At 37.5% G+C, this 24350-nt stretch overlaps 2 protein-coding genes across 3 annotated transcripts in view; both read right to left on the bottom strand.

Annotated features, from left to right (window-relative positions):
* Positions 1-3015, bottom strand: part of VCPKMT (valosin containing protein lysine methyltransferase) — a 6396-nt gene extending 3381 nt beyond the window's left edge. The window contains exons 1-5 of one of the 2 annotated variants that reach the window (XM_003792159.3): positions 2707-3015; positions 2505-2615; positions 2271-2343; positions 1365-1484; positions 608-712 (exon numbers count right to left, since the gene is read on the bottom strand). In XM_003792159.3, the coding sequence (XP_003792207.1) occupies positions 608-712; positions 1365-1484; positions 2271-2343; positions 2505-2615; positions 2707-2972 (675 nt within the window). In that variant the 5' untranslated portion in view covers positions 2973-3015. Of the gene's footprint in view, positions 1-388; positions 713-1364; positions 1485-2270; positions 2344-2504; positions 2616-2706 lie in introns of those variants that run through there. The other variant, XM_023514525.1, reaches the window with a different exon arrangement.
* Positions 3016-3545: 530 nt separating this feature from the next.
* The window catches only part of SOS2 (SOS Ras/Rho guanine nucleotide exchange factor 2), an 84257-nt gene continuing 63452 nt past the window's right edge, over positions 3546-24350 (bottom strand). The window contains exons 17-23 of the mRNA XM_003792157.3: positions 20411-20528; positions 18801-18973; positions 15635-15751; positions 13842-14103; positions 13287-13328; positions 6205-6314; positions 3546-5256 (exon numbers count right to left, since the gene is read on the bottom strand). Of these exons, the coding sequence (XP_003792205.1) occupies positions 4747-5256; positions 6205-6314; positions 13287-13328; positions 13842-14103; positions 15635-15751; positions 18801-18973; positions 20411-20528 (1332 nt within the window). The 3' untranslated portion in view covers positions 3546-4746. The remainder of the gene's footprint in view (positions 5257-6204; positions 6315-13286; positions 13329-13841; positions 14104-15634; positions 15752-18800; positions 18974-20410; positions 20529-24350) is intronic.

Below are 24350 nucleotides of genomic sequence, written 5' to 3'. Positions count from 1 at the left end.
TTTTTTGAGACAGAGCCTCAAGCTGTCCCCCTGGGTAGAGTGCTGTGGCATCACAACTCACAGCAACCTCCAACTCCTGGGCTCAAGCGCATCTCCTGCCTCTGCGTCCCAAGTAGCTAGGAACACAGGCGCCCGCCACAACGCCTGGCTATTTTTTTTTGGTTACAGCCATCATTGTTGTTTGGTGGGCCTGGGCTAGATTCGAACCCGCCACCTTAGGTGTATGTGGCTGGCACCTTAGCCACTTGAGCCACAGGCGCGGAGCCTATTTTTCTTTGTTTCAAAATTATGGATGACTGGAAAAAGTTCATAAAGTTTAGAACTGGCACTTTAAAATCTCAGAGCTAAAAGAAACATACAAATACCTAAACCACTTGTCTGAGGTAATGCTAATTAAAAAGCTGTATATATTACAGCTGAAAGCAGTATTTAAAAAGCAGCCTACCTTATTTAGAGCAAGAATCCAAGGCAAGATAGATTAAGTCATCTTAATCAGTGAACACTGAATCCTCACAGATGCTTCTACACATCAGAATCAAGGTCTACACCATACAAGCCTAGTGTTCAGATGATGAAACTTTAGAGGATGAATTGAGAATATACTTACCGATTTTTTCTTTCTGATGTATATAATATGAATATCTTCACTTCGATACTCTTCATCATGTTTTTCCAAAGGAATTTTTTCAAAGTCAAAGTCTAGTTGAAGAAGCTATAAATGTAAAAGAGATACACTTCAATGCAATAGTAAGAACTGACCTGTGTTGATAAAAATCTGATGGTGTTTACATCTGAAGGAGTATTGACTGTGAGAAGATCTTTATGCTTGGTAGTAGCTAGCCGGGTGTATATACATGAAAAATTGAGGGGAACAACTGATGTGTGTTTTACATGTTCTACCCCAATTAAAAGTGTTTAACAATACAAAGTTTTCATTACATGTAGTTTCAAAAGTTCACATTCTTCATGTTCAAAAAAACCCCCATAAAAATAAAAAACATTTTAGCATATATATCTGAGGCAGTGACCTGCTTTCTAAATAACCATAGTTCTTTCACCGACAAAACCACAGGCCCCACCAATTTACTCTCCAAAGGAGATGGAATTTTGTCCATCAAAAGGGTTTAGATAACACTAGAAAGATGAAAGATACTAAGACTCTTAAGTACTGCTTTTGCAACTCTAACATTTTCAAAATGAAAAAATTTAAAAATGAAAATAGAATGGTGGGCTGCAAAAGACCCTCTCCCCAAGTTCATACAAGCAGAATGTTTTCTCTACCCCAAATTCCCATAATGTATTTGGATAGGGTCACATAATACCTCCCTGAAAGATAATCACCACAATCATAATAGAATACTTACCTCAAAGTATTTTTTCTCAATTTCTGGATTTTTTCCCATTGTTCGTTGTTCATAACAACATATAATACAAGTCTCAGATCCACTGAGATCTTTTAGGGTTTTCAGCAACGGCTGCAAAGACTATTCAAAAAGAATATATTTTTGTTTATGAGTTTAAAAATTTTCTACTTTAAAAGGGGGTTGAGAAGATGGAGGGATAATTATAGCTCCTTACAATTTATCAATCTCTAAATCAATCTAACAAATTCACGTCCTTAAAGCTCTATAACAAATGATTGGTAAACTCTTCTTACTAATCAATCATTATGTTGATTTCAGTTTCCAAAAGAATTCAAATGACTTCAAGTTCATGGGAAATCAAACGAAATAGACTTTACCCTTAAAACTTTATTTAACCTAGTTTAACATGAGATTTAAACAAGCAACAATTTACTCTAACCCTAACTTTAACATGGGTTCATTATTAAAAAATGAATGATGCCCATAACACTAAATAAACTAATAAAGAAAAATCATTCTGAGTGTAATAAATCTTGTCATCAATGAATTCTTTACAGTGCAATTTAACTCTCAACACATGGTCAACACATTAATTGCAAACAGCTTAAGAAAAAAGATGCTCTTAGCTTTTCTAAACAGATCTAAATGGAATAACCCATAAACATTTTTACAAAATCTTCTAGCAAAATGCATATAACACCTTTTCAATAAGCTTTCACAGGCCTGTATGTTAACCATGTGTTTATACATAGTCCCTGGTGAGTTTTATCTTCTCTTTACTGCATTATCGACTATAGACAGATATCTCGAATTCAGAGATGGTAAAATGTGAAGAAATGTGTGCTTTAGAACCCATGAAATACGGTTCGTCTTTTAAAGAAGACATTTCGCTCACCAAATACTCACCTCCTCATAGTATATGCAGTCGGCCATCAGTATGTAGTCTGGTGGAGAAGGAAAGTCTTCTATTTCTTCCCCCCTTAAAAATGTCAAACAAATACTTTAACTGTCGTTTTAATAATTTAAAACACTCTTGTTTTATACACAAGAACTGAAAAGTCTATTATCATATTTTTAATGAAACGCAATTTAAAGCAAACTATAAATCGACATCTTAACAAGCTGAAAAGCCATACAAACCATTTCAGTACCTTGGCTTCAACAGAACCGGCGACAAGATGCTTGTTCATATTAATATTCATCTTCAACAAGTCTTGCAATTCCTCAAGATCGGTGACTACAACATCTGCCCTATAAAATAACGTCGCCTGAGGTGTAGGCATGGGAAGCCTGCAACCGGAGTTTCCCCAGCAAAGTGGAGCCCCCGCCCACCGGCTCTTACCCGAGGGTGGCGGCCATGAGCCCCACGGCCCCGGTGCCCGAACCCAGCTCCAGCACCGACCGCCGGCTCAGCGCATGGGCCCCATCTCCAGCAAACTCGGGCGTTTCCAGATATTTAGAAAGCACAATGGCAGCGTCCCAAACGACGCACCCCACGCCGCCGGAGCCGTACTGCTGCAGTCGTAGCACCGTGCCATCCCGCTTCTCCAGAACTCGCACAAAGCTCCACTGCGGGTCCTCCGACTGACACTCCGAGGCAGCCGCCATCGCAGCCCAGCAACAGCATGTGGCGCGCGCAGTGACGTCTCATTCCGCGCAGCCCCGCCCCCCAAGGGCCGACCGCCCTCCGGGCGGAGTGGGCGCAACGGCGCGTGCGCGAGGTCACAAAGCCCGGAACGCGGCACCGTCCGCGCAGGCTCGGCCCACAGGTAGTTTAAGTTGCTTTACCAGACAGGGCTAATATATATGATTTTTAAAAAACAAAGCCAACCACAGTGTTTTTACTTAGCTGGAGACACAAGCGCACAGTAGTTACTGGCCTTAAATCCAGGCAACGCTTAAGATCCCATCTAAGAATGTCTTTACTCCTCCTGAGGAATTTCCCAGCAAGCTCCCGGTTTTCCGCTCCCCGTTTTTCTGTATCAGTGCATAGAAATGGTTGCTGGGAAATTGCCGCTTGTGTTTAACAGTAAAGACAAAATTACCCTCTAAGATTAACAACTTAAACTCTTTGGGATTATGTGATATAAACTGCAAAATATTTAAAATAATGCGTAACTATCTACAGGTTTCAACAATCTTCTCCTTTGTTCCGTATAATGAAAACACATATTTGAAACATTTTAAAAATTAAGACTGGGGTGATTTATTAATCTTGTTAAGAACTCTGATACAAAGCACAGTAAAAGGCCACAGACCAGTAAATAAACGACGTGGCTTTTGGCTACTTTACAACTGCTGCTACAACACTACCAGCAAAACATGCTTTCATCACTTTGAACCAAGACGTCCGAATGGCAAATAAAAGTTTTACTCACTCCTCTGATTAAAAAGTTTAATAAAACTTTAAGTATTTTCTGGTTTAAATATTACCAATCTAAATTTTTTTTAAAAAAATTTCAGTTAACAGGAGATTTATAGAGAAGGTTACTAGGATTTGAAGGCAAGGCAGCTGGTTCTTATGCCATAAGAATTTCCTCTGAATTTATGAATTAGAAAAGTAGCAGATTGTATTATAGGCCTCAAGTCACTTAAATTTATATAGGTTATAAGCAGTATCTTTAAATATACAATATAAACAACTGTACATACATGGCATATTAATTTGTTTTCCAAAACAATAGGCAATTCATTAGCTAAAGACACCATAGTCTGCAAAAAAAGGCACATCTGAATGAGATATATGCCCTTTTTTCTTCCATAATTGGGTTATGTAGTCTTTGTTTATATTTTGACAAAATAATAAACAGTGCATTCTGTTACTTTCATTCTACTTTTCATTTTTGTCTTCAGCAGCAAATACTGGCATTTAAGACATGGCATTAAAGAGTTTAAGAACAGTTGGTGTTATTCACAATTCTCCTAGATGTAAAAACTATAAGTAAAAACTAGAAGATGGCCAAAGAGGTTTAAAAATCAGTAACACCATACCCTTTTCATGTGTGTAAATTCACTGCCTTAAAAAAGACATCTACTACTCGAATTTGAAAAATTCCACAAAAGCACTATCCCCATTCAGTGCAATCAATGTCACTTTAAACCATATTTTAGCAGAGTCTACAGTGCAAATATAAATTCTTTATACTGGCCTTTTGGCAGCACTGAGGATCCCAGACAAGGCAATGCTACTGATCACCTGAGGATAATGGTGAAGGACTTTTGTATTTTTATTTCTCCAATTTTTAAAAGCTTATTTGATCAGTAGCATTTTTATAAAAGCATTATTTGTAAAAAGTACTAAAATACTATGCCTTTTTTTCCAAATAAATTAAAAAAACTTTACAAATACCATTCCAGTGTCAATGACTACATATGGCTACGGTCATTGAGGAGTTTCTGCATTTTCTAGCAAAGGCAGTCTGTACAATGGGGGATGCGAAAGCTCCCGTTTGTAAGTCTTTGGTGGCAGTTTTGGCAGGTGAGGGCTTGAACTCTGCCTTGGTGGAACAGGGGGTGCTGGAGGATGAGCAAGATTGTTATGACTAGAGCTGAGCATGTGGCATCGACGTGGTACCCGTGGAGAGGGTGTGCTAGGAGGAGTGCTTGGCGAATTTGGACATGTACTAACATCTCTGAACCAGTCTGGATCTCTGTGAAGATGTCCCAGTGGAGGCGGCTGAAGATTAAATGGACAGTTTATGAAGTGTTCTGGAGGCCGCAGGGGAATTGGAGGAGGGGTATCTGGAAGAGGATCTCTTGGCGGTGGTGGAGGTGGACTATGCAGGGGCCCATCAAATGCGCCAGCAGGAACAGGAACTCTGGGTTTTACCTTTGGAGGAGGAGGCTGTCTCGGTGGAATAGCAGGAGGGTCATCATCAGATATCGTATTTCCCTCAAAAAAAAAAAAAAACAATTAAATTTATATGTCTATTCTCTTCAAAAACTTGTAATAAATTTTTTTTTAAAGATTGAAAAAACTCTCAGGTATCAAATTAAATCCAGAGGCACAAAATAGATTAATTTGGTTTAATTATCAGATTTATGAGTAAGTTACTCTCAGTTTAATTCAGGGCTCAGTTTAATTTTTTTTTTTTTTGCAGTTTTTGGCCAGGGCTGGGTTTGAACTTGCCACCTCTGGCATATGGGGCTGGCGCCCTACTCCTTTGAGCCACAGGTGCTGCCCCTCAATTTAATATTTTTATATATGAGATGTTTTAATCGAAATGTTAGAACATGAAGTCTCAGGTTATCATGCTTTATGTATACATTTCAGAAATTAAGTATTTTAATTATAACAATAGGTAAGTAAGTGAAAATAATATACAGTTCTGCAGACATGAAAGGCCATGACCTCAAGAGGACCTTAATGTCCAGCTTCTGCCTACTGGACATCTGCTTTCTCCAGTGAGGCCCAAAGTAGTAAATGTGATCCAGTGACAACCAGCACCAGCAGAGGACCCATTCGAAAAGCAAATTCTTGAGTCCCACCCTAGACCTACTAATCAGAACCTCTGGGAAGAGGGGTAACAATCGTCTTTCAGGTGATTCTGAAATTTCAGAAGCATGGGCTCAAAGTTTGAAGAATGCTTTGAAATGCTACCAAAGTTCTTTCCAGAAAGAAAAGATACTTCTGACTATCTGGCAATCCGCCTAACCTCTTTTTTAGAAAAGGTTTTCATGAGGATTAAACAACTACTTAAAGTATTTTCAAATGTAATAATCCCAATGTTGGAAAACCTTAACGAGTACCCAAAGTATAAGTGACAGACTCTATCACACTGAGCACTATTTTGAAGATTTCCAACTCTAAGTTGAAGCAAACCTAAGTCCTGTGGACTACCTTGGAATTTGAAGCATCATGATCAAACTTTTTTCGAGGAGGAAGTGGAGGTGGAATCAGTGTCTCTTCACTTAGTTTATGTAAATTACCACAGGAACTGAAGAAAGACTCTGGAGGAGGAAAAGACTAGTTTAACCACAATTCACAGTATAATTATAAAAGAAAACCTCATCACAACTTGTGATCACTTCTGCTGTGGCTTTTGTCACACTGCATTGTCTGTTAGACAGCTGACTGTTGGTTTATGTCTTCTGCATTAAATGGTAAGCTTTCTGAGGGCAGCCTCAGTTTATTTCTGTATCTGTAGCAACTGGCATAACACCTGCTATCTGACAGGTGCTATACCTAAATGAAGGCATACAATTTAATTAAGATTAGTAATGAAATTCTCCCTGAAAAGCCTTTTTAAAATTTAAACAAAAGAAAATGAAAACAAAACACATTTGAATATAGTGTAGTAACTTGCAGAGAAAGACCTAATCAGAGAACATTGTATTTCTGAAGCAGCTAGAATCGGATACGTTACTATACAGGTGATAAAACTTCCATATGGGAGACCATAGGAAGTATTGTATCATTTCACTCTATTTACAAGTTTCTCATTAATAACATACATATTATATTAACATTACAGAAAACTTATAACATAGTAAAATATGGGAATATTACCCCTAAATGGGTCAACTAGACATAGATTATTTCATTTCAATTCCTTTAATTCATATGATTAAAAAAAATCTGTAATTATGGTCCAACCACCCCCATATGATATCTCTCTCTCTATATACATACACTTATTATAAGGCAGTGACTATGTCTTGTCATTATACTAAGATTGGGTACATGGGAGTTAGTTGGGAAAGAGGCTGATAAACACTGTAAGTGAACTGCTTATGGGACATCCAAGTAAAGATGGCAAACTAATTATTCCATGTCAAAAAATTATCTTTCTTTCATAAAGAAAAGGAAAGAAAAAAAAAATTGCTGTCTTAATCATGTGACTCTGCAGTCACCTGTGGCGGTCCTGGTAGCTCAGGGACCAGAAGCAGGTTAGGCAGAGCATTACCTTTTGCTGCCCGGCATCCTACACCCTGTCTTTAGGGAACTCCTCTTGGTGGTGGTGAATAACACCTTTGGGTTTAGTCAGCTGATGCTGCCCAGTGCCCCTCAGTTCCAGTTCAGAAGTGGGCATGGGGCGGACTCTCTTACTTCTTGTACATGATTATAATCGGTTTTTATCTACATCTCTTTCATGCATGCAGCCTCTGCTTCAAGGAAAGCAGACTTAAGCCCGAGACTCCAGTGATGAGGCCTGATTGGCACAAATCAATCAGAATTTTCCCATTGCTTTAGCTAGGGAGATTGGATTGGAGCATCTGAATTAATTCAGACAAGTGAAATTCAAAAGATGATTTTCTGATGGCTACTGAAAAGGAAGCTTCTTGTTCTTCCGTTAAAGTCCTCAGTCATTCTCTCCAACTCTGCACCTCTCTTTACTACTTGACTGAACGAAGACACACATAACCTTTGCTGCTCTTGCAAGCAGTCTTGTGACCTGAGAGACAATAGCCTTAGATAAAGCAGATATTCTGAACCAAACAATGAAGAGCCAAAAAACCTCTAGTTTTTAATAACATCCTTGAGCCACTGAACCAATAGCCAAAAGCAGCCTTTTTCTAGACTTCCAATTAGGACTGTCAGAATGTTTGCTTATGGTTTAAACCAGTCTTAAATGGTAAAAGCCACACACACTCATGGAAGCAGAAGACATCTGAATGATAATGAGCAGCTGTGAGGATTTCTGAATCTGGATCTGATTCTCAAGTCACCACTTAGCCACCACGTTATAGTTCTCCATAGTAAGTCCTCAATAACCCTTGCTGAAGTGTGAATACAATTTTCTTTTCTTTCTTTCTTTCTTTTTTTACAGACAGAGTCTCATTTTGTTGCCCTTGGTAGAATGCCATGGCATCACAGCTCACACCGACCTCCAGCTCTTGGGCTTAGGCGATTTTCTTGCCTCAGCCTCCTGAGTAGCCGGGACTACAGGCGCCTGGCTATTTTTTGTTGTAGTCTGGCCAGGTCCGAGTTTGAACCTGCCACCCTGGGTATATGGGGCCGCGCCCTACTCACTGAGCCACAGGTGCCACCCTACAATTTTATTTTCTATCAAGAGCATTTCCCTAAAAGATTATAGTTTACATTAAGATTATAGCTAAAGTATTCTAAACTAGAGAATGAAGGAGAAAGCTATCTAAGTCACTTGCAATTTCTGCCATTCATCCATACATCCATTCATTCAACAATTAGCCTTTGGGGATCTGCCACGCACTGTTGAAAGCACCAGAAATACAACAGTGAACAAAAGCAGGCAAAAAGGCATGTTTTTTTGGAGCCTAAATTATAGGTTAGGGAGAGAGAATACATAATTACGTAAAAGTATATTAGTAATAAATTTTAAGAAAAAATATTCGGTTGGGAAGGGGTATAGAAAAAGGTGGAAAGGAAGCAATTAGGGTGATCACAGAGGGCCTCACAAAGGTAACACTGACCAGAAGCCTGCTTGGGGTGAGGGAGCAGGCCAGAGGTCAAATGGGTGAAAAGCATGTGAGCAGGAGTGGCAGGCGCAGAATCCTGAGGCAAGGTGTCCTCCCATGTTCAGGGGGCAGAGTAGCCAGAGCAGTGTGAGGGCAGAGAATGTACTGAAGACTGACAGACTGGGTAGGCCTTGTGGATTTATTCCACATGACATAGAAAGCCACTGGAGGGCTTGAAGCACAAGGTCTAACTTACATTATGAAAGGATCATTCTGGCTGCTATACTGAAAACATACTGAAGTAGGGAAGATGAGAAGTTAAGATGCTACTCTAATGAACACAGTAAGAGATTATTGTGGCTGACCGGGGTGGCAGTAATACAGATGGTGAGAAGTGGTTAGGTTCTGCATACATTTTGAGGGTTATCAATATGTGTTGATAGATCACATTTGGATCTGAGAAAAAGAGAGAAGTAAAAGATACGTCTAATATTTTTGGCCTAAGTGGATAATTGAAATTAGAATTCAGATGAGGAGGCAGAGGAACAACTTTGGAGGGATAATAAGCAGCTCAGTTTTGGAGAGGTTAAGCCTGAGATTTCTATTACATGTTTAGACAGAGAAGTCAAATGGGTCACTAAATGTGAGTCTAGAAGTCAGAAGAGGGTTTCTGGCTAGAGAATAAACTTGGGCTTTATCATCATACAAATTAAGTGAGTGAGAAATAAAGAGGTCCAGGGACTGAGTTAACAGTTTGGGAAGATGAAGTGGAATCAGCGAGAGAAGACTAAGGAGCTACAAGGGAAGTAGTAACTGGTACAAAATAAGAATTTAAAGTTTTTGTTGAATCAACAAGGTCAAAGTGTATGAACACTTTTATGGTTTGACATGTTATTTTCAGATTGCTTTCCAAAATGGTCATATTAATATACCAATTTATATGTGGTAAGTACTGTATCTTTTAACATATTAAGAAAAACATATTAATTTAAGACTCAAATGGCATCTCACTATGATATAACATTTTTCAGATTTCTAGTGAGTTTGCACACTTATCTATTTATGTTTCTTTACAAGATGTATTTCCTTTGATGAGAATTGTCTATGCATGTCCATTGTGGATGGAATCTTGCTGTTTTCTCATTTTGTATGAACATTTTTCATATTTACTATATTTCTTTCTTTCTTTCTTTTTTTTTGCATTTTTTTTTTGGCTGGGGCTGGGTTGGAACCCACCACCTCCAGCATATGGGGCCGGTGCCTTACTCCTTGAGCCATAGGTGCCACCCCCTATTTCTTTCTTTCTTTGGAAATTTGTTTAAGGATATTCAGAATTTTATGCATTTAGTCTCAATATTTTCTACTGTTTTAAAACTATATATATATATATTTATTATTATTTTTTTTTTGCTGTCACCATGGGTAGAGTGTTGTGGCTCTCAGCAACCTCAAACTCTTGGGCTTAAGTGATTCTCTTGCTTCAGCCTCCCAAGTAGCTGGGACTAAAGGTGCCAGCCACAACACCCGGCTATTTCTGTTATTGTTGTTGCAGTTATCATTGTTGTTTTAGCTGGGCTGGGTTGGGTTCGAACCCACCAGCCTCAGTGTATGTGGCCAGCGCCCTATCCAGTGAGCTATGGGTACTGCCAATATTTTCTTATACGGAAAATGTACTATCATTCAAAATAATGTCTATGGGCTCGGCACCTGTGGCTCAAGCAGCTAAGGCGCCAGCCACATACACCTAAGGTGGCGGGTTCGAATCCCCAGCCTGGGCCTGCCAAACAACAATGATGGCTGCAACCAAAAAATAGCCAGGGGTTGTGGCGGGCGCCTGTGGTCCCAGCTACTTGGGAGGCGGAGGCAGGAGACTCGCTTGAGCCCAGGAGTTGGAGGTTGCTGTGAGCCTGATGCCATGGCACTCTACCCAGGGGGATAGCTTGAGGCTCCGTCTCAAAAAAAAAAAAAAAAAAAGTCTATGATTCCTGGTTATAAAATGGCACAGTGTTATAGGTTGAACTGTACCCCCTCAAAAAGAAGACATGCTGAAGTCCCAACACCTGCATACCTGTGACTGTCACGTCATTTGGAATATGGTCTTTGCAGATGTAATCAAGTTAAGATGAGGTCATTAAAGGGAGCCATAATCCAAAATGACATAATGTAACATAAGTAGCATCTTTATAAGAAGAGAAAAAGGGAGAAGACAGCCACGTGACAATAGAGTCAGGGACTGGAGTAACAGGAGCCAAGGACTGCCAGCACAATTCCAGAAGCTAGAAGAGACAAGGAAGGATTCTTCCCTCCACGTTTCAGAGTGAGCATGGCCTTGTCAAGACCTTGATTCTGGGTTTCTAACCTCCAAAACTGCGAGACAAAGTTTTTGCTCTTTTAAACCACTCAGTTTATAGTGCTTTATTACAGTAGTACTAAGAAATTAATATACACAGTGAAGATATTTCTACCACAGAACCACCATAAAAAACATATACAAACTCAATAAAACCAGGAAATATCTGAAGCTTTAATTAATGATCGTGGACTATAATGCACATGAAGGAGACCAATGGATGGATGAAGAACCCCAATGTCTGGGACAGTGATACAGACTGCAGGCCCCACAGAACCAAAGGAGGCTCAGAAACTACAAGCACTTGGTACAGTGGAAAGCAAGGCAGGAAAACAGGAGCCTTGGCTGTGTCTGGATAAGGAGTGGTTAGAACCCCATGCTTTTGTCCTCCACTTAGTGAGGCCAGGTAACTACCTCACTGCCACTTCTACAGGAAACTAGGGGGTTTCCTGGCGAATCTAAACTCCAGACTTTTGATGCTCATCTATGCTGAAAACACAGATATTTGTACTATATGCTAAGACTCCACTAGGCAGAGGATTCAAAGATCCTTCTTTAGGGCGGTGTCTGTGGCTCAAAGGAGTAGGGGGCTGACCCCATATGCCAGAGGTGGTGAGTTCAAACCCAGCCCCGGCCAAAAACTGGAAAAAAAAAAATTCTTCTTTAGAGAGATTAAATATGCCTAGAAAGGAAAGGCTTACAAACTCTGGCATTTGAGGATTTCTTAAGTAAAAATATTCTTACCATTCCATCAGTCTACAGTGAAACCCACAAGTCAGCAAGCTCTACCCATCGGTACAGCACTTGCCTTCAGTTTTCCTCTCACTCACCAGAATTCCTCCTAGCGGAAACTTCATACCCATTGACCAAACTCTCCCATCTTTCCTATCCACTTCAGCCTCTGGATATGCTAAGTAGCCTGATTCGATTTGTCCGATGTACTCCATAATGCATATAATTATTATCTTTCAATTAAAAAAATTAACTGGGTATAGTGGCTCATGCCTGTAATCCCAGCACTTTGGGAGGCAGAGGCGGGAGAGGCGGTAGAATCGCTTGAGAGCAGCAGGTGAAGACCAGCCTGGGCAACATAGTGAAAAACTTAAGAATTAGTTAGGTATCTTGGCCTGTGTCTGTAGTCCCTGCTCAGGAGGATGAGGTAGAAGGATCCAAGATCTGACTCTTGAGTCCAAGAGTTTGAGCTTCCTCTGAGTTATGATTTTGCCACTGTACTCCATCCTGGGAAACAGAATATGACCCTGTCTCTTGGGGAAAAAGAAAAAACAACCTTTAAAAACTAGTATGGGCCAGGCACAGTGGTTCACACCTATAATCCTAGCACTCTGGGAGGCCAAGGTGGTAGACTGCCTGAGCTCACAGGTTCGAGACCAGCCTGAGCCACAACAAGACCTCATCTCTAAAAATAGCCAGGCACTGTAGTGGGTGCCTACTTGGAAGGCTGAGGCAAGAGAATCTCTTGAAGAGTTTGAGGTTGCTGTGAGCTATGATGCCACATCACTCTACTGAGGGTGACAAAATGAGACTCTGTCTCCAAAAATAAAAAACTATTATAATTAATATGTTAAGAGAAATAAGAGAAGACATGCATCTATGAATCCAGAATCTATGGGATGCTATAAAAAAAGGTGTGATTTTTTTTTAAATTTCAGATTATGGGTGTACACACATTTTGGTTAGCCCTGGACACTGATTAACATTGAATGTATCATTCCTTTGGGAAAATGGGTTGGAAGGAGTGAGGAAGAAGAGAGGCAATTGACATGACTATTCATTTTGTGCCAAGAAATATGCCAGGTGTTCTACCGAGTTTGATCCTTAACAAGTTCAGAGATGGTAAGTTATTTGTTCAAGGTCAGATAGCTCCTAGAACAGTGGTTTTCAACCTTCCTAATCCCGCAGTGTATTTTCATTGTTACAAAAGGGTCATGACCCACAGGTTGAGAACCCCACTGCCCTAGAACATGGATCATAAAATGATGAAACAAACTATAGTAAAGTATAAATAGTACACAGTTGTAAACAAGTAATTCAATTTATTTATAACTTTTCTTACTCTTCAAATCTTGCTAAAACTCAAAGTACTCAAATATAAATGTTTACATATTATAAGTTTAATCAACCAGATTGTTATCCTTATAGTCATTTCATTAGAATCCACTTATAGTCTTACTTACTTGAATGTGGCAGGAGCACTGGAGCAAAGATGCTATTGCTGCCTATTGGAGTAAGAAAAGTTAGTTAATTTTAAAAGATGATAACATGTATGATTTTTAAAATGTTTGCATAGAGCAACATGTAATATACTCACAGCACAGAATTATATCACCATTTTTTGCCATGTTAGTTTTTTAAAAAATGAACTCAGTACTCTTTGTACCTGGAATGTTTTTCCTTCTTAGCATAAGTGGTTCCTTCTCTATCACAGTCCCTTTTTAAACTTCCCTTATAGAACTCATTGACCTGTTTTCTTATTCATTATCTACTGTTCCCTTTAGAGTGGCAGTGGAGCCCAAAAGGTCTAAACAAATCTTTGTTGAATGAATGAGACAGAGGATAGTATGTGTAAACAATGCACAAACGATGCTTTACTTCCTCACGTTAAGCACTATTTTCACATTCAGATGTCACTTTTCTAACCAATATGTTCTGTAAAGTATCCTAATTAAAAAGATGAGGAAAATTATCTTGAACACAGACTTCTTTTTTACCAGTCTACCTCCGACACTTACCACAGGAACTGTTGAGATCCACATCTAAAAACACACTGAGGTCTGAAGAAGCAGATACTGGTGGAGTAGATGGTGTGTTTGGAGAGGTGGGTGCTGACGCTGCTGACTCCAGCTCCGTTTCAGCAATTCGACTAAAGCTTATTTTACATGGTTCTCTTTCTAATGGTGTTGGGTGACCTCGTAAAGTGCCTGAGGTAGAGCCATGTCGGCCTGTGTTGGGCCTTATTCCAGGAGATTTTAGGGAGAAAGTTGTCTTCCTCGGCTAGGAAAAGCAACAAACATAATGAACATCACTAACTGCATACACAGCATTTTATTTTTATGGCTAAGAGCTACCACAGTAATTCTTAAGCATACAGTTAAGAGGAGGCAATAAAATCCCAACATGCAAGAGTAGCCATGGCATTCTAGTTCCAACTTCTGGACTTTAAAGTATACTTGAATATAAGTAAATTTCTTTTCATAACTGCAGCAATAAAATTCTTGACAATTTGTGTAAAAACCCACTTTTTGCATCTAAAACATTTGGCTTTTCTTTCAAATCCTATCAATTTTATAAACATTTACTGGGAACATAATTATGCAACATGTTATGCTACATGCTTCAGAAATTTTTTAAAAATTCTTTCTTCCCCCCTTTCCTTATATACATACTAAATGATCAACATCTAAAGCAGGGCTTTAAAAATAATTGCCATCATTTTCTCCCACCCTCACCTCTGGCTCATTTTTAAAACTCTGGCAGCAGTAACTTAATGAAAAAACCCAGAAGTCAGAGTTGGAAAACTTGAGTTAAAATCTGAACTGCGCTAGTATTTAGCTATGTAGCCTTGAAAAAGTTAACCCCTTTGAACCTCTGTTTTCTCATTTGTAAAATGAGCGTAAGAGCTATGTATACTACACAATTGTTATGAAGACAACATAAAGCCATCTAACTTATTACTCTGTCCAAAACTGGTATATTTATTTGTCTTGCTTAACTTTCAGCTACTTAGAATTACTCTTCCACTACCTCTGTTGCTTTGCAGAACAGAGTACTAACAGGCCCCTGGAGTCCAGAACTCCGGGGTTCTGCAGACCCCTGGAGTCACTAGTGAACACAGCATCAAAAGCCAGTGAGAGGTGGATTCCACTGGCAACCATGGATCATGAAGCCCTAAGGGTAGACATCGTGGTCAAGCTAGAAGAACCAGAATTACATTTGCTCACTCTTTCCCAGGTCTTTTCATTTCCTTTGTTACATCTATCTATGGATTAGATTCTTACTCCTACTTTCTCACATCTCTTTGTCTTATTCTAGCAGGACAGATAAGTGATACCAAGATAAAATTTAAACCACATCTTATTAAAAGGCTGACATTTTCACCCCATGTAATCTTAGAAATAGTATCATACTATAAATAAAATACTTAGAAACAGCTCATCTTAAGAGAACAGGTTATTAAACATTGGAAATAATATTTTTTTTTTTTTTTTTTTGAGACAGAGCCTCAAGCTGTCCCCCTGGGCAGAGTGCCATGGCATTACAGCTCACAGCAACCTCCAACTCCTGGGCTCAAGCGAGTCTCCTGCCTCCGCCTCCCAAGTAGCTGGGACCACAGGCGCCCGCCACAACGCCCGGCTATTTTTTGGTTGCAGCCATCATCGTTGTTTGGCGGGTCCGGGCTGGGGATTCGAACCCGACAGCTTAGGTGTACGTGGCTGGCGCCTTAGCCGGTTGAGCTATAGGCGCCGAGCCTGGAAATAATATTTTTAAAAACAGAACAATTTTTTCAAAATAGTAAAGAACTTACAAATCGAGGTGGCTGTTTGCAATTTCGGGGTTCTATTTCTTGTGATTTATTGAACAAATAATCTGTAAACTCTTTTTCAGATGCATTTCCCATGGGGTTAAGGTTTTCAAAGAATCTCTGGAATTAAACAAATACCATAAGTACATTTTTGATCTTATTAAAAACTTTAATGAAAATTATTTCATTATTTGAATACTAAAAAAATTATCAACAAATTATGAAGTCACAATGTCTGAAAAGTTCGTAAGGATTGCTTATTTAAATCTATTTTTGAATAAGACTGTATAATTTCTGTGGAAGTTATACTCTAGTGCAGGCGTCCTCAAACTACAGCCCATGGGCCACATGCGGCCAGCCTAGGACATTTATCCAGCTCGACGAGTGTTTTTGCCCCCGCCGCTGCCTGTACTCGCTGCCTGTCCTCATCCGGAGCCTGCAGTCCGGCCCTCCAACAGTCTGAGGGACAGTGACCTGGCCCTCTGTTTAAAAAGTTTGAGGACCCCTGGTCTAGTGTTAAAGTTCTATTAAGATGTAACTTTCACTTATTATCATCTTAATGGCTCAGATGTTAGCATCACTTATGCCTTAGTAAACTTTATTCCTACTTACTGGTTGATGATCATTATAATAAATGAATTCATTATAACAAATGATTATCAACCAGTAAGCTACCACACATATTTAGAACAAAATTAGAGTTATAATCCACAGTGACATTTTGATAATTATATTAAAAAAGTGGAAATAAACTGGATTAAGGTCTTTTGGGGGAGATTGGGGGGTGGTTTGCTATGTTGCCCAGGCTGGAGTACAGTAGTCCAATCATAGTGTATTGCAGCCTCAAACTCCTGGCTCAAGCAATCCTCCCCCCTCAGCCTCACACCCACCTTGGATTAGATTAAGGTCTATTCAAAAGTAATTTGGGGCTGGGAGCAGTGGCTCATAACTATAATCCCAGTAATTTGTGAGGCTGAGTTGGGAGGATTACTTGAGGCGTGAAGTTTGTTAACAGACAGTGCAACATAGTGAGGGCCCACCTTTAAAAAAAGAAAAAGCAATTTTAAGAACAATTATAAACTTAAACTTATCTGTAGTGACCTCTTATATAAAAAATATTTTATGAAAAATATTTCATCTTTATCAAAAAATATTTTCTAAGCTTAAATTTAAGTTTTCAAGTAAAGATTCTAGATGATTTAGTAGTACCAAAAAAAAAAAAGAAGAAACAGTAATCTCACTAGCCAGAGATCTCAATGCTTACATTTAGCTATCAGAGTATCTTTCAATGATTTTACTGAGTATGTAAATATACACACATATAATACATATTGAATTTTTTTCTGCAAAACTGGGATAATACTACAGGTATTTTAAATCTTTTAAAGTTCATATTCAAGTTATTTTTAAATGCGATTTACTTATTTTATGAAATACAAATTTTAACTCTATAGTATTTCATCATATGGATATCCTATAATTTATTTAACTAACCTCCATATAGATAGTTTATTCATATAGACACTTTCTAATTCTTTGCTAATTTGATAATAATAATTGCTGTTATTATTGCTAATTTGATAACAATGTTACAATCTATCCTTGTGCATAGATTTTTCCATATATTTCTTACAATTTCCTTGAGAAAATCCTTAGAAGCAAATTACTGAATTCAGCTTTACTTAATTTTGAAGTTGTTTAGAAAAGTATATAAAAATAAGTACTGGGTTTAGCTATCACAGGAGGTAGAATGAGCTTTAAAAATTTCAATATAAAATTCTTCCTGTTTTTCAGGCATTGTGCCACTTTTAAGAAAATTATATTACTCCTTTAACAATATTGAAGCATGTTCTCATGTGCAGGTTAGCTAAATTACATCACATGAGCCAACAGTAATTAAAGGACTTTATCAAGTATGTGACAGTATTCTTGATTTTCTCAGCCTTTGCTCTATTTTTAAATACCATTTAACTTGCTTAACTATGGTTTGGAAAATGAATAGTTACTTTGTCTATACTTTAAACTTATTTTGACTCAATAATAAAGAATGCACACCCCCCCCCCAAATGCTTTTAATGATGGCAGGAAACCTCGATAAAACCACAATAGCTGTGAGCAGATGTTTCTGAGATATGCATGCTTAAATACTATTTCAAGTGTACCCAACTGCAATGTAACATTATTTCTGTGGAAAATTAATTGAGAACTGTAATCTGGGCTTCAAAAGTGTGTTTCTTTAGGATTGAGAAGTTCTACATCACAGAGGACAGGCCCAATGTTGAGGAGATGGTATGAAATGGGTGATCTCTGGTAGCTTATCAGCATGTTTTTAAGAGCAGGTATTTGCCTACCTCTTAAGAAATGTTGTGCTTCTTTCTTAGACTGTAGGGTACTTTGTTTTGAACTAGCAACAAAGAACAGTTACCATCTCATAATTTAGGAGGGTGAGAGTAATTTTCACTCGATATGGCCAACCTACATACTATGTATGTCTAAAAGTTTAGCACAATTTTTAATGTGACTGGTGAACTTCAGTCACTGGTAGACAGTGTTCTCAATTTCATATAATACAATAACATATTCATTTAACTAAATGTAATATCATAATCTAATTTAGAAGGTATCCCATAAAATGTATTGGTATTATACATAAAAAGTATCCCATAAAAGAACTGATATTATACACCTATTGCTCAAAATAGAACATTAATTGAGAGAATGTGAGAAAAAAATCTTCTATGCGCATATATACTACTTTCCCAACCCTTCTTCTATTTAAACAGTTTTCTTATGAAGAGATGATTATTCAATGTTATAATGGCACATGTAAAATATTTAAAATTGCTATCAATCAAATCTAGTATAGGATTTTCTTTTTACTGAACGGACATCAGAAAGCTGCTTCCATTCTAATTTTTCATTCACTTTTTAGAAGTGTTTTTGGAACCAGCTACACAAAGAAGAAAAACTTTCAAGAGAAAGTACTAAATATTAACAACTGCAGATAGCTAGTATCAAATATCTAACATTTAGCACTACTATATACTGACTATTAACTCACTGTATTATTTCATAGCAAAATAAATAGCATGACGTGTGATTATATATCTTATAGATCACACAGGATTTACCATTTTCTTTTTTAAAGATAAACAAAGAAAATACTTACCCTTATTTCTGGTTCTATCCGTAAACAGTAAGGCTGATTCTGATACTGCTGAATTTCTCCAGTAATTTCAGCTACTTTCCTCCTCTTACTGAAATTGATTAAATCTTTCCCTTTCTTTTTTAAAAAATCATTATTCCCTTCTTCAGTCTTCAGAATATTTGTTAAATATATTCCTAGTTAAAAAAAAGTATTTATAGTTATTTTTAAATTGGTTATTTAATTATTTGGGAAAACAACTGATTTAGTACAGCTGAAAGACATCCTCCTGTATTACTCAGCAACTGTACTCCAAAAATGTTCATAAGTCTCTGATAGATAATCATTAACTCTCCATTAAGAATTTAAAAAGAAAAAGACATGGCAAATTAGGCTCTTCTAACACTAATTTCACAAAGTCTAAATTGTATTAAATCTATTTCAACCATGTTTTAATATTTGATAACAAATATTTAATGCCAATGATCTTACATGATTTTTGATCAATAAATGCATTTTTATGCCAAGTTAGGTTAGGAAGACTACAGATTTATAAACTAATTCTATTTTCTCAGAGCCCATAAATTAGAAAAATAATAATTTCTCACTCTCAGGCAATAAAAAAGTTTTTAGTCCCTTTTTTATACATAATTACTGATTCATTTAAATTGGCAGTTCCCAAATAGTTAATTTTGTCACCACAGGAATATTAGGTAGTGTCCAGAGACATTTTTTATTATCACAACTCAGAGGGTTTTCCTGGCATGTTGTGAACAGAGGCCGGAGCTGCTAAACATCCTACCATGCATAGGACAGCCCTCAAAACAAAGCATTCTGTGGCCCAAAATATGTACCCATAGTACTGAGGTTGGGAAACCTTGATCTAAGTCATTCAATTTCAAGAGTATTTTTAAAAAGTTCATTTATAGGCTCAGCGCCTGTGGCTCAAGCGGCTAAGGCGTCAGCCACATACACCTGAAGAGGCAGGTTCAAATCCAGCCCGGGCCCGCCAAACAACAATGACGGCTACAACCAAAAAATAGCCAGGCGTTGTGGCAGGCGCCTGTGGTCCCAGCTACTTGGGAGGCTGAGGCAGTAGACTCGCTTGAGCCCAGGAGTTGGAGGTTGCTGTGAGCGTGATGCCATGGCACTCTACCCAGGGGGATAGCTTGAGGCTCTGTCTCCAAAAAAAAAAAAGTTCATTTATAAAACTCTGCTTAATATTAAAAAAAAATTTTAATTTTAATTTAAAAATTTAAAAATCACTTAAATTTTAAAAAATCATGTAAAAATCATTAATAAATGAAAAAGAAAACAAACACTGTAAATGTGACACAGACATAATGAAAATAAGTTACCATTTCACAAGGACCTACGTACATACTATATACTAGACTTAGTACAGACAAAATATTTTTAATCCTTAATTATGACAACTCTATGAAGTATTTTCATAATTTTTATTTTATAGAAAAGGAAATAGAAAGTTAAAGTTTTATTTATCAATACAGATGGCTAGCAAAAGTAGATGAGCTCAGATATAAAATAAGGACAAACAGCCTCTAAAGATAGGCCTCTCTTGGCTATAATATACTTGCCATCAAAATATATCCAAATGATATTTAGTAACTCACCAAAAAAAGGCACACAAGGTGGATTAATTGATTTAAGTTTTACTAAGTATTTTTTAAAGTGATCTTGACTCAGTTCCACAGCTTCATCCAAAATTTTCCGTTTTCTTTCCTGCAATGCCTTTAAAATACACAAATGAGTAATTTTTAAAATTATATTTAATTCAATCATATCTTATGAATGCAGAGCTTTAAATTTTATAAAATTTGCAAATTATTTGGAAAATACTCTTTTGAGATGAGTAATATTGATTTGTGTACTTGCCTCTATTTATTTATAAATATAAAACCTGTCATAGGTATACTGTGCTCATGGTTAAAAAGACCACTATAAAAAGGTCGGGTTTTTTTCTAATTAAATTAAAGGATTAAGCAATAAAAAAAATTCTTTGGAATCTTGTTAGTTATAACCAGGGCTTCAAATTATAGCTGTAAGAAAGGAGAACTACAGTTCCTCAGCATTAAAATGTTTTTCCACAGGTATTTGGGGGTAAAGGTTGGGCTCTGGTAAGAAGAAAACTGCTGGATGGTAACAAAGTTTGAATAAAACTTGAGTAAATGAAGTAAACAAAAATGTTTCTTTTGGACTTCATTATTAGATTTTCTTATTGAAAACTAATTATTTTAACTTGATAAAGAGTATATACATACACAAACTAGATAGCCAACATTGTACTTGATGGCAATCACTCATGCATTTCCTTTAAGGAAGAAACAAAGGTAACAGCATTTTAGCTTTTATTTGATACATGAGCTACACAGAAGCTAGCATGGATAAGAAAAAGAAACAAAGGAGGAGAAATTGAAAAGAAAAATATCTGTCACTATTCACAGAGGGTATGATTGTCCAGGAAGAAATTCTAGTAAATCTCAATGTAGAATATTAATGAGGGAATTTAGCAATGTTGCTATTTATAAACTCAATAGACAAAATCACCTGTACTTCTAGATATCATCAATAAAGAAAATATGATTTAAAAAATTTTCTAATATAAATTTAACAAAAGAAGATCTCTGTCCAAAAATATCATACAACTTATTAACTAAGTAAATAAAAGGAGAGGTATACCATGTTCATGGCTGAAAAGATTTAATACTGTAAAAATGTCAGTTCACTGATATAGATCAAATGTAACATCTATTAAAATCCCAATTTTTGAAAAAATGAAGCTTAAATTAATTCTAAAATTTATATAGATGAAAAAAGGACCAAGAATTGGTCAATCATGAAAAAAAGAAAGTTAGGTGGTGCCTGTGGCTCAGTGGGTAGGGCATCAGCCCCATACATGGAGTGTGGTGGGTTCAAACTCAGCCCCAGCCAAAGTGCAGCAAAAAAACTGTCGGGCATTGTGGCGGGCACCTGTAGTCCCAGCTACTGGGAGGCTGAAGCAAGAGAATTGCCTAATCCCAGGAGTTGGGGGTTGCTGTGAGCTGTGTGACACCACGGCACTCTACTGAGGGCGATAAAGTAAGACTCTGTCTCTACAAAAAAAAAGAGAAAGAGAAAGTTTAATAAGGACGTGTCCTAATCTTCTTTATCAAGGACTGTTATAAGGTAATTTAGACATGTGGCACTGACACAGGAATAATCAAATAGATTAAAGGAAAAGAACAGAAAGACCAGGGTGGCGCCTGTGGCTCAGTGAGTAGGGCAGGGCACCAGCCCCATATACGGAGGGTGGTGGGTTCAAACCCAGCCGTGGCCAAACTGCAACAACATCAACAAACAAACAAAAAAAAAACCAGCCAGGCGTTGTGGCAGGTGCCTGTAGCCCCAGCTACTCAGGAGGCTAAGGCAACAGAATCGCTTTAAACCCAAGAGCTGGAGGTTGCTGTGAGGTGTGACGCCATAGCACTCTACCAAGGGAGACAAAGTATGACTGCCTCTTAAAAAAAAAAAAAAAAAGAATAGAAAGACCAGGAACAGGACCCTTAATTTATGACACATTTTATTAAATAGGTTGATTATTTGGTAATATTTAAATGTTAATGTCAGCTCGGCACCCATAGCATAGTGGTTACGGTGCCTGCCACATACACAAAGGGTGGCAGGTTCGAACCTGACCCAGGCCAGCTAAACAACAATGACAACTACAACAACAACAAATATCTGGGTGTTGTGATAGGCACCTGCAGTCCCAGCAACTTGGGAGGCTGATGCAAGATAATCGCTTAAGCCCAAGAGTTGGAGGTTGCTGTAAGCTGTGACACCACAACACTCTACCAAGAGCGACAGAGTGAGATTCTGTCTCCAATAAATAAATAAATAAATGTTAATATCTTTAACATACAGTTTGTACAAATAAATCATATGCAAATACCCCCAAGAAAAATACATAAAAGCAGTTTATCCTTCATTCCCCTCTAATCACAACCCACTGGGGAAAAAATGTTAAGAGATGTGTATGTACCCTCCCATACTGTTCTCAATACTTACACAATTATACTTAGAGGTTTCAAGTTTATTCTGCTTTGCTATACTAAAATGGAATCATATTATAGTATTTTGAGCTTTCTTTTTGTTTTTCCCCTAAAATATCACAAACATTCTTCCAGGACACTACACATAAATCCCTTTCACTTTTTTTTCTCTAGATGAACAATACACTGATAAAGTATAAGATAATGTATTTAATTATTCTCCTTTTGATGAACGTCAAGGTTGTTTCTAGTTTTCTATTGCTAAAATTTGTACAATTTGCGTGTGTGTGTGTGTGAGAGAGAGAGAGAGAGAGAGAAAGAGAGAGGAGAGAGAGAAAGACAGACAGACAGACAGACAAGGTCTTGCTCTGTAGCCCAGGCTAGAGTGCAGTGGTGCAATCATAGCTCCCTGAAGCCTCAAACTGCTGGGCTCAAGGGCTCCTCCTACTTCTACCTCCCAAATAACTGGGAATACAATCAGATACCACCCACATCTAGTTATTTTTTTATTTTTTTATTTTTTTGTAGAGATGGCATTTCCCTATGTTACCCAGGCTGGTCTTGAACTCCTGGCTTTAAGACCACCTAGGCCTCCCAAAGTGCTACAGCCACTGCATCCGGCTGTCTCCTACTACAATTAATGCTGCAGTAACTATATCTTTATATATATAACTTTAGAGTTTGGTACTTTCACTTCTTTAGTATTTTATTTCTTTAGGATTCTAGGTCAAAGAAAATTTGTATTTTTAATTTTAACATATATCACTATATTACAGAAAGATTATAAAAATTCACACTCTCAAAGGCAATAATTGTATGGCTGAGTTTCTAATTTTTTATACTTTACTTAGAAGTCTTTCTAGATGCAAAAGCAAAAGAAGAACCCATAAATCAAGGGTATCCAACCTGTAACCTATGTGCTGATTTTGTGAGGACTTTTTTTACTTATGTGTGGTATTGGACCTATTTTTTGCTAATCAGCTTTCCTCAGTATTTGTGTATTTAAAGTGTGGCCCAAGACAACTCTTATTCTTCCAAAGTGTGGCAGAGAAAATAAAAAATTTGGACATCCCTGCCATAAATGAAGAGATTGATATATTCAACTAAATAAAAACTGTAAAACTTTCATATGTCAAAATATCATAGTTTTTTGATAATAAGCAGACAAAATAAAGAAAAATAGAAATTAGAGAAAATATCAACAGTATGACTAATTTTTAACATATAAACAGTCTATATATAAATGAATAAAATGCAAACACAAAAAGATGAACAAGAGAAGGCATGAACAGATAAATCATAAAAAAGAAATAAAGTGGCTGACAAATATGTTTTAAAATATTCAACTTCACTATTTTTTTGTTGTTTTTGAGACAGGGTATTACTATGATGCCCTCAGAAGAGTGCTGTGACATCATACCTCACAGAACCTCAAACTCTTGGGCTTAAGCGATTCTCTTGCCTCAGCCTCTCAAGTGGCTGGGACTACAGGTGCCCACCACAACACCCGGTTATTTTGTTG

Source organism: Otolemur garnettii, unplaced genomic scaffold (assembly GCF_000181295.1).
Source record: "Otolemur garnettii isolate 467f Iridium unplaced genomic scaffold, OtoGar3 scaffold00054, whole genome shotgun sequence".
Taxonomy (NCBI): Eukaryota; Metazoa; Chordata; class Mammalia; order Primates; family Galagidae; genus Otolemur; species Otolemur garnettii.
The sequence above is the reverse complement of the archived record's forward strand: the minus strand, read 5'-3'. Positions and strand labels throughout refer to the sequence as shown.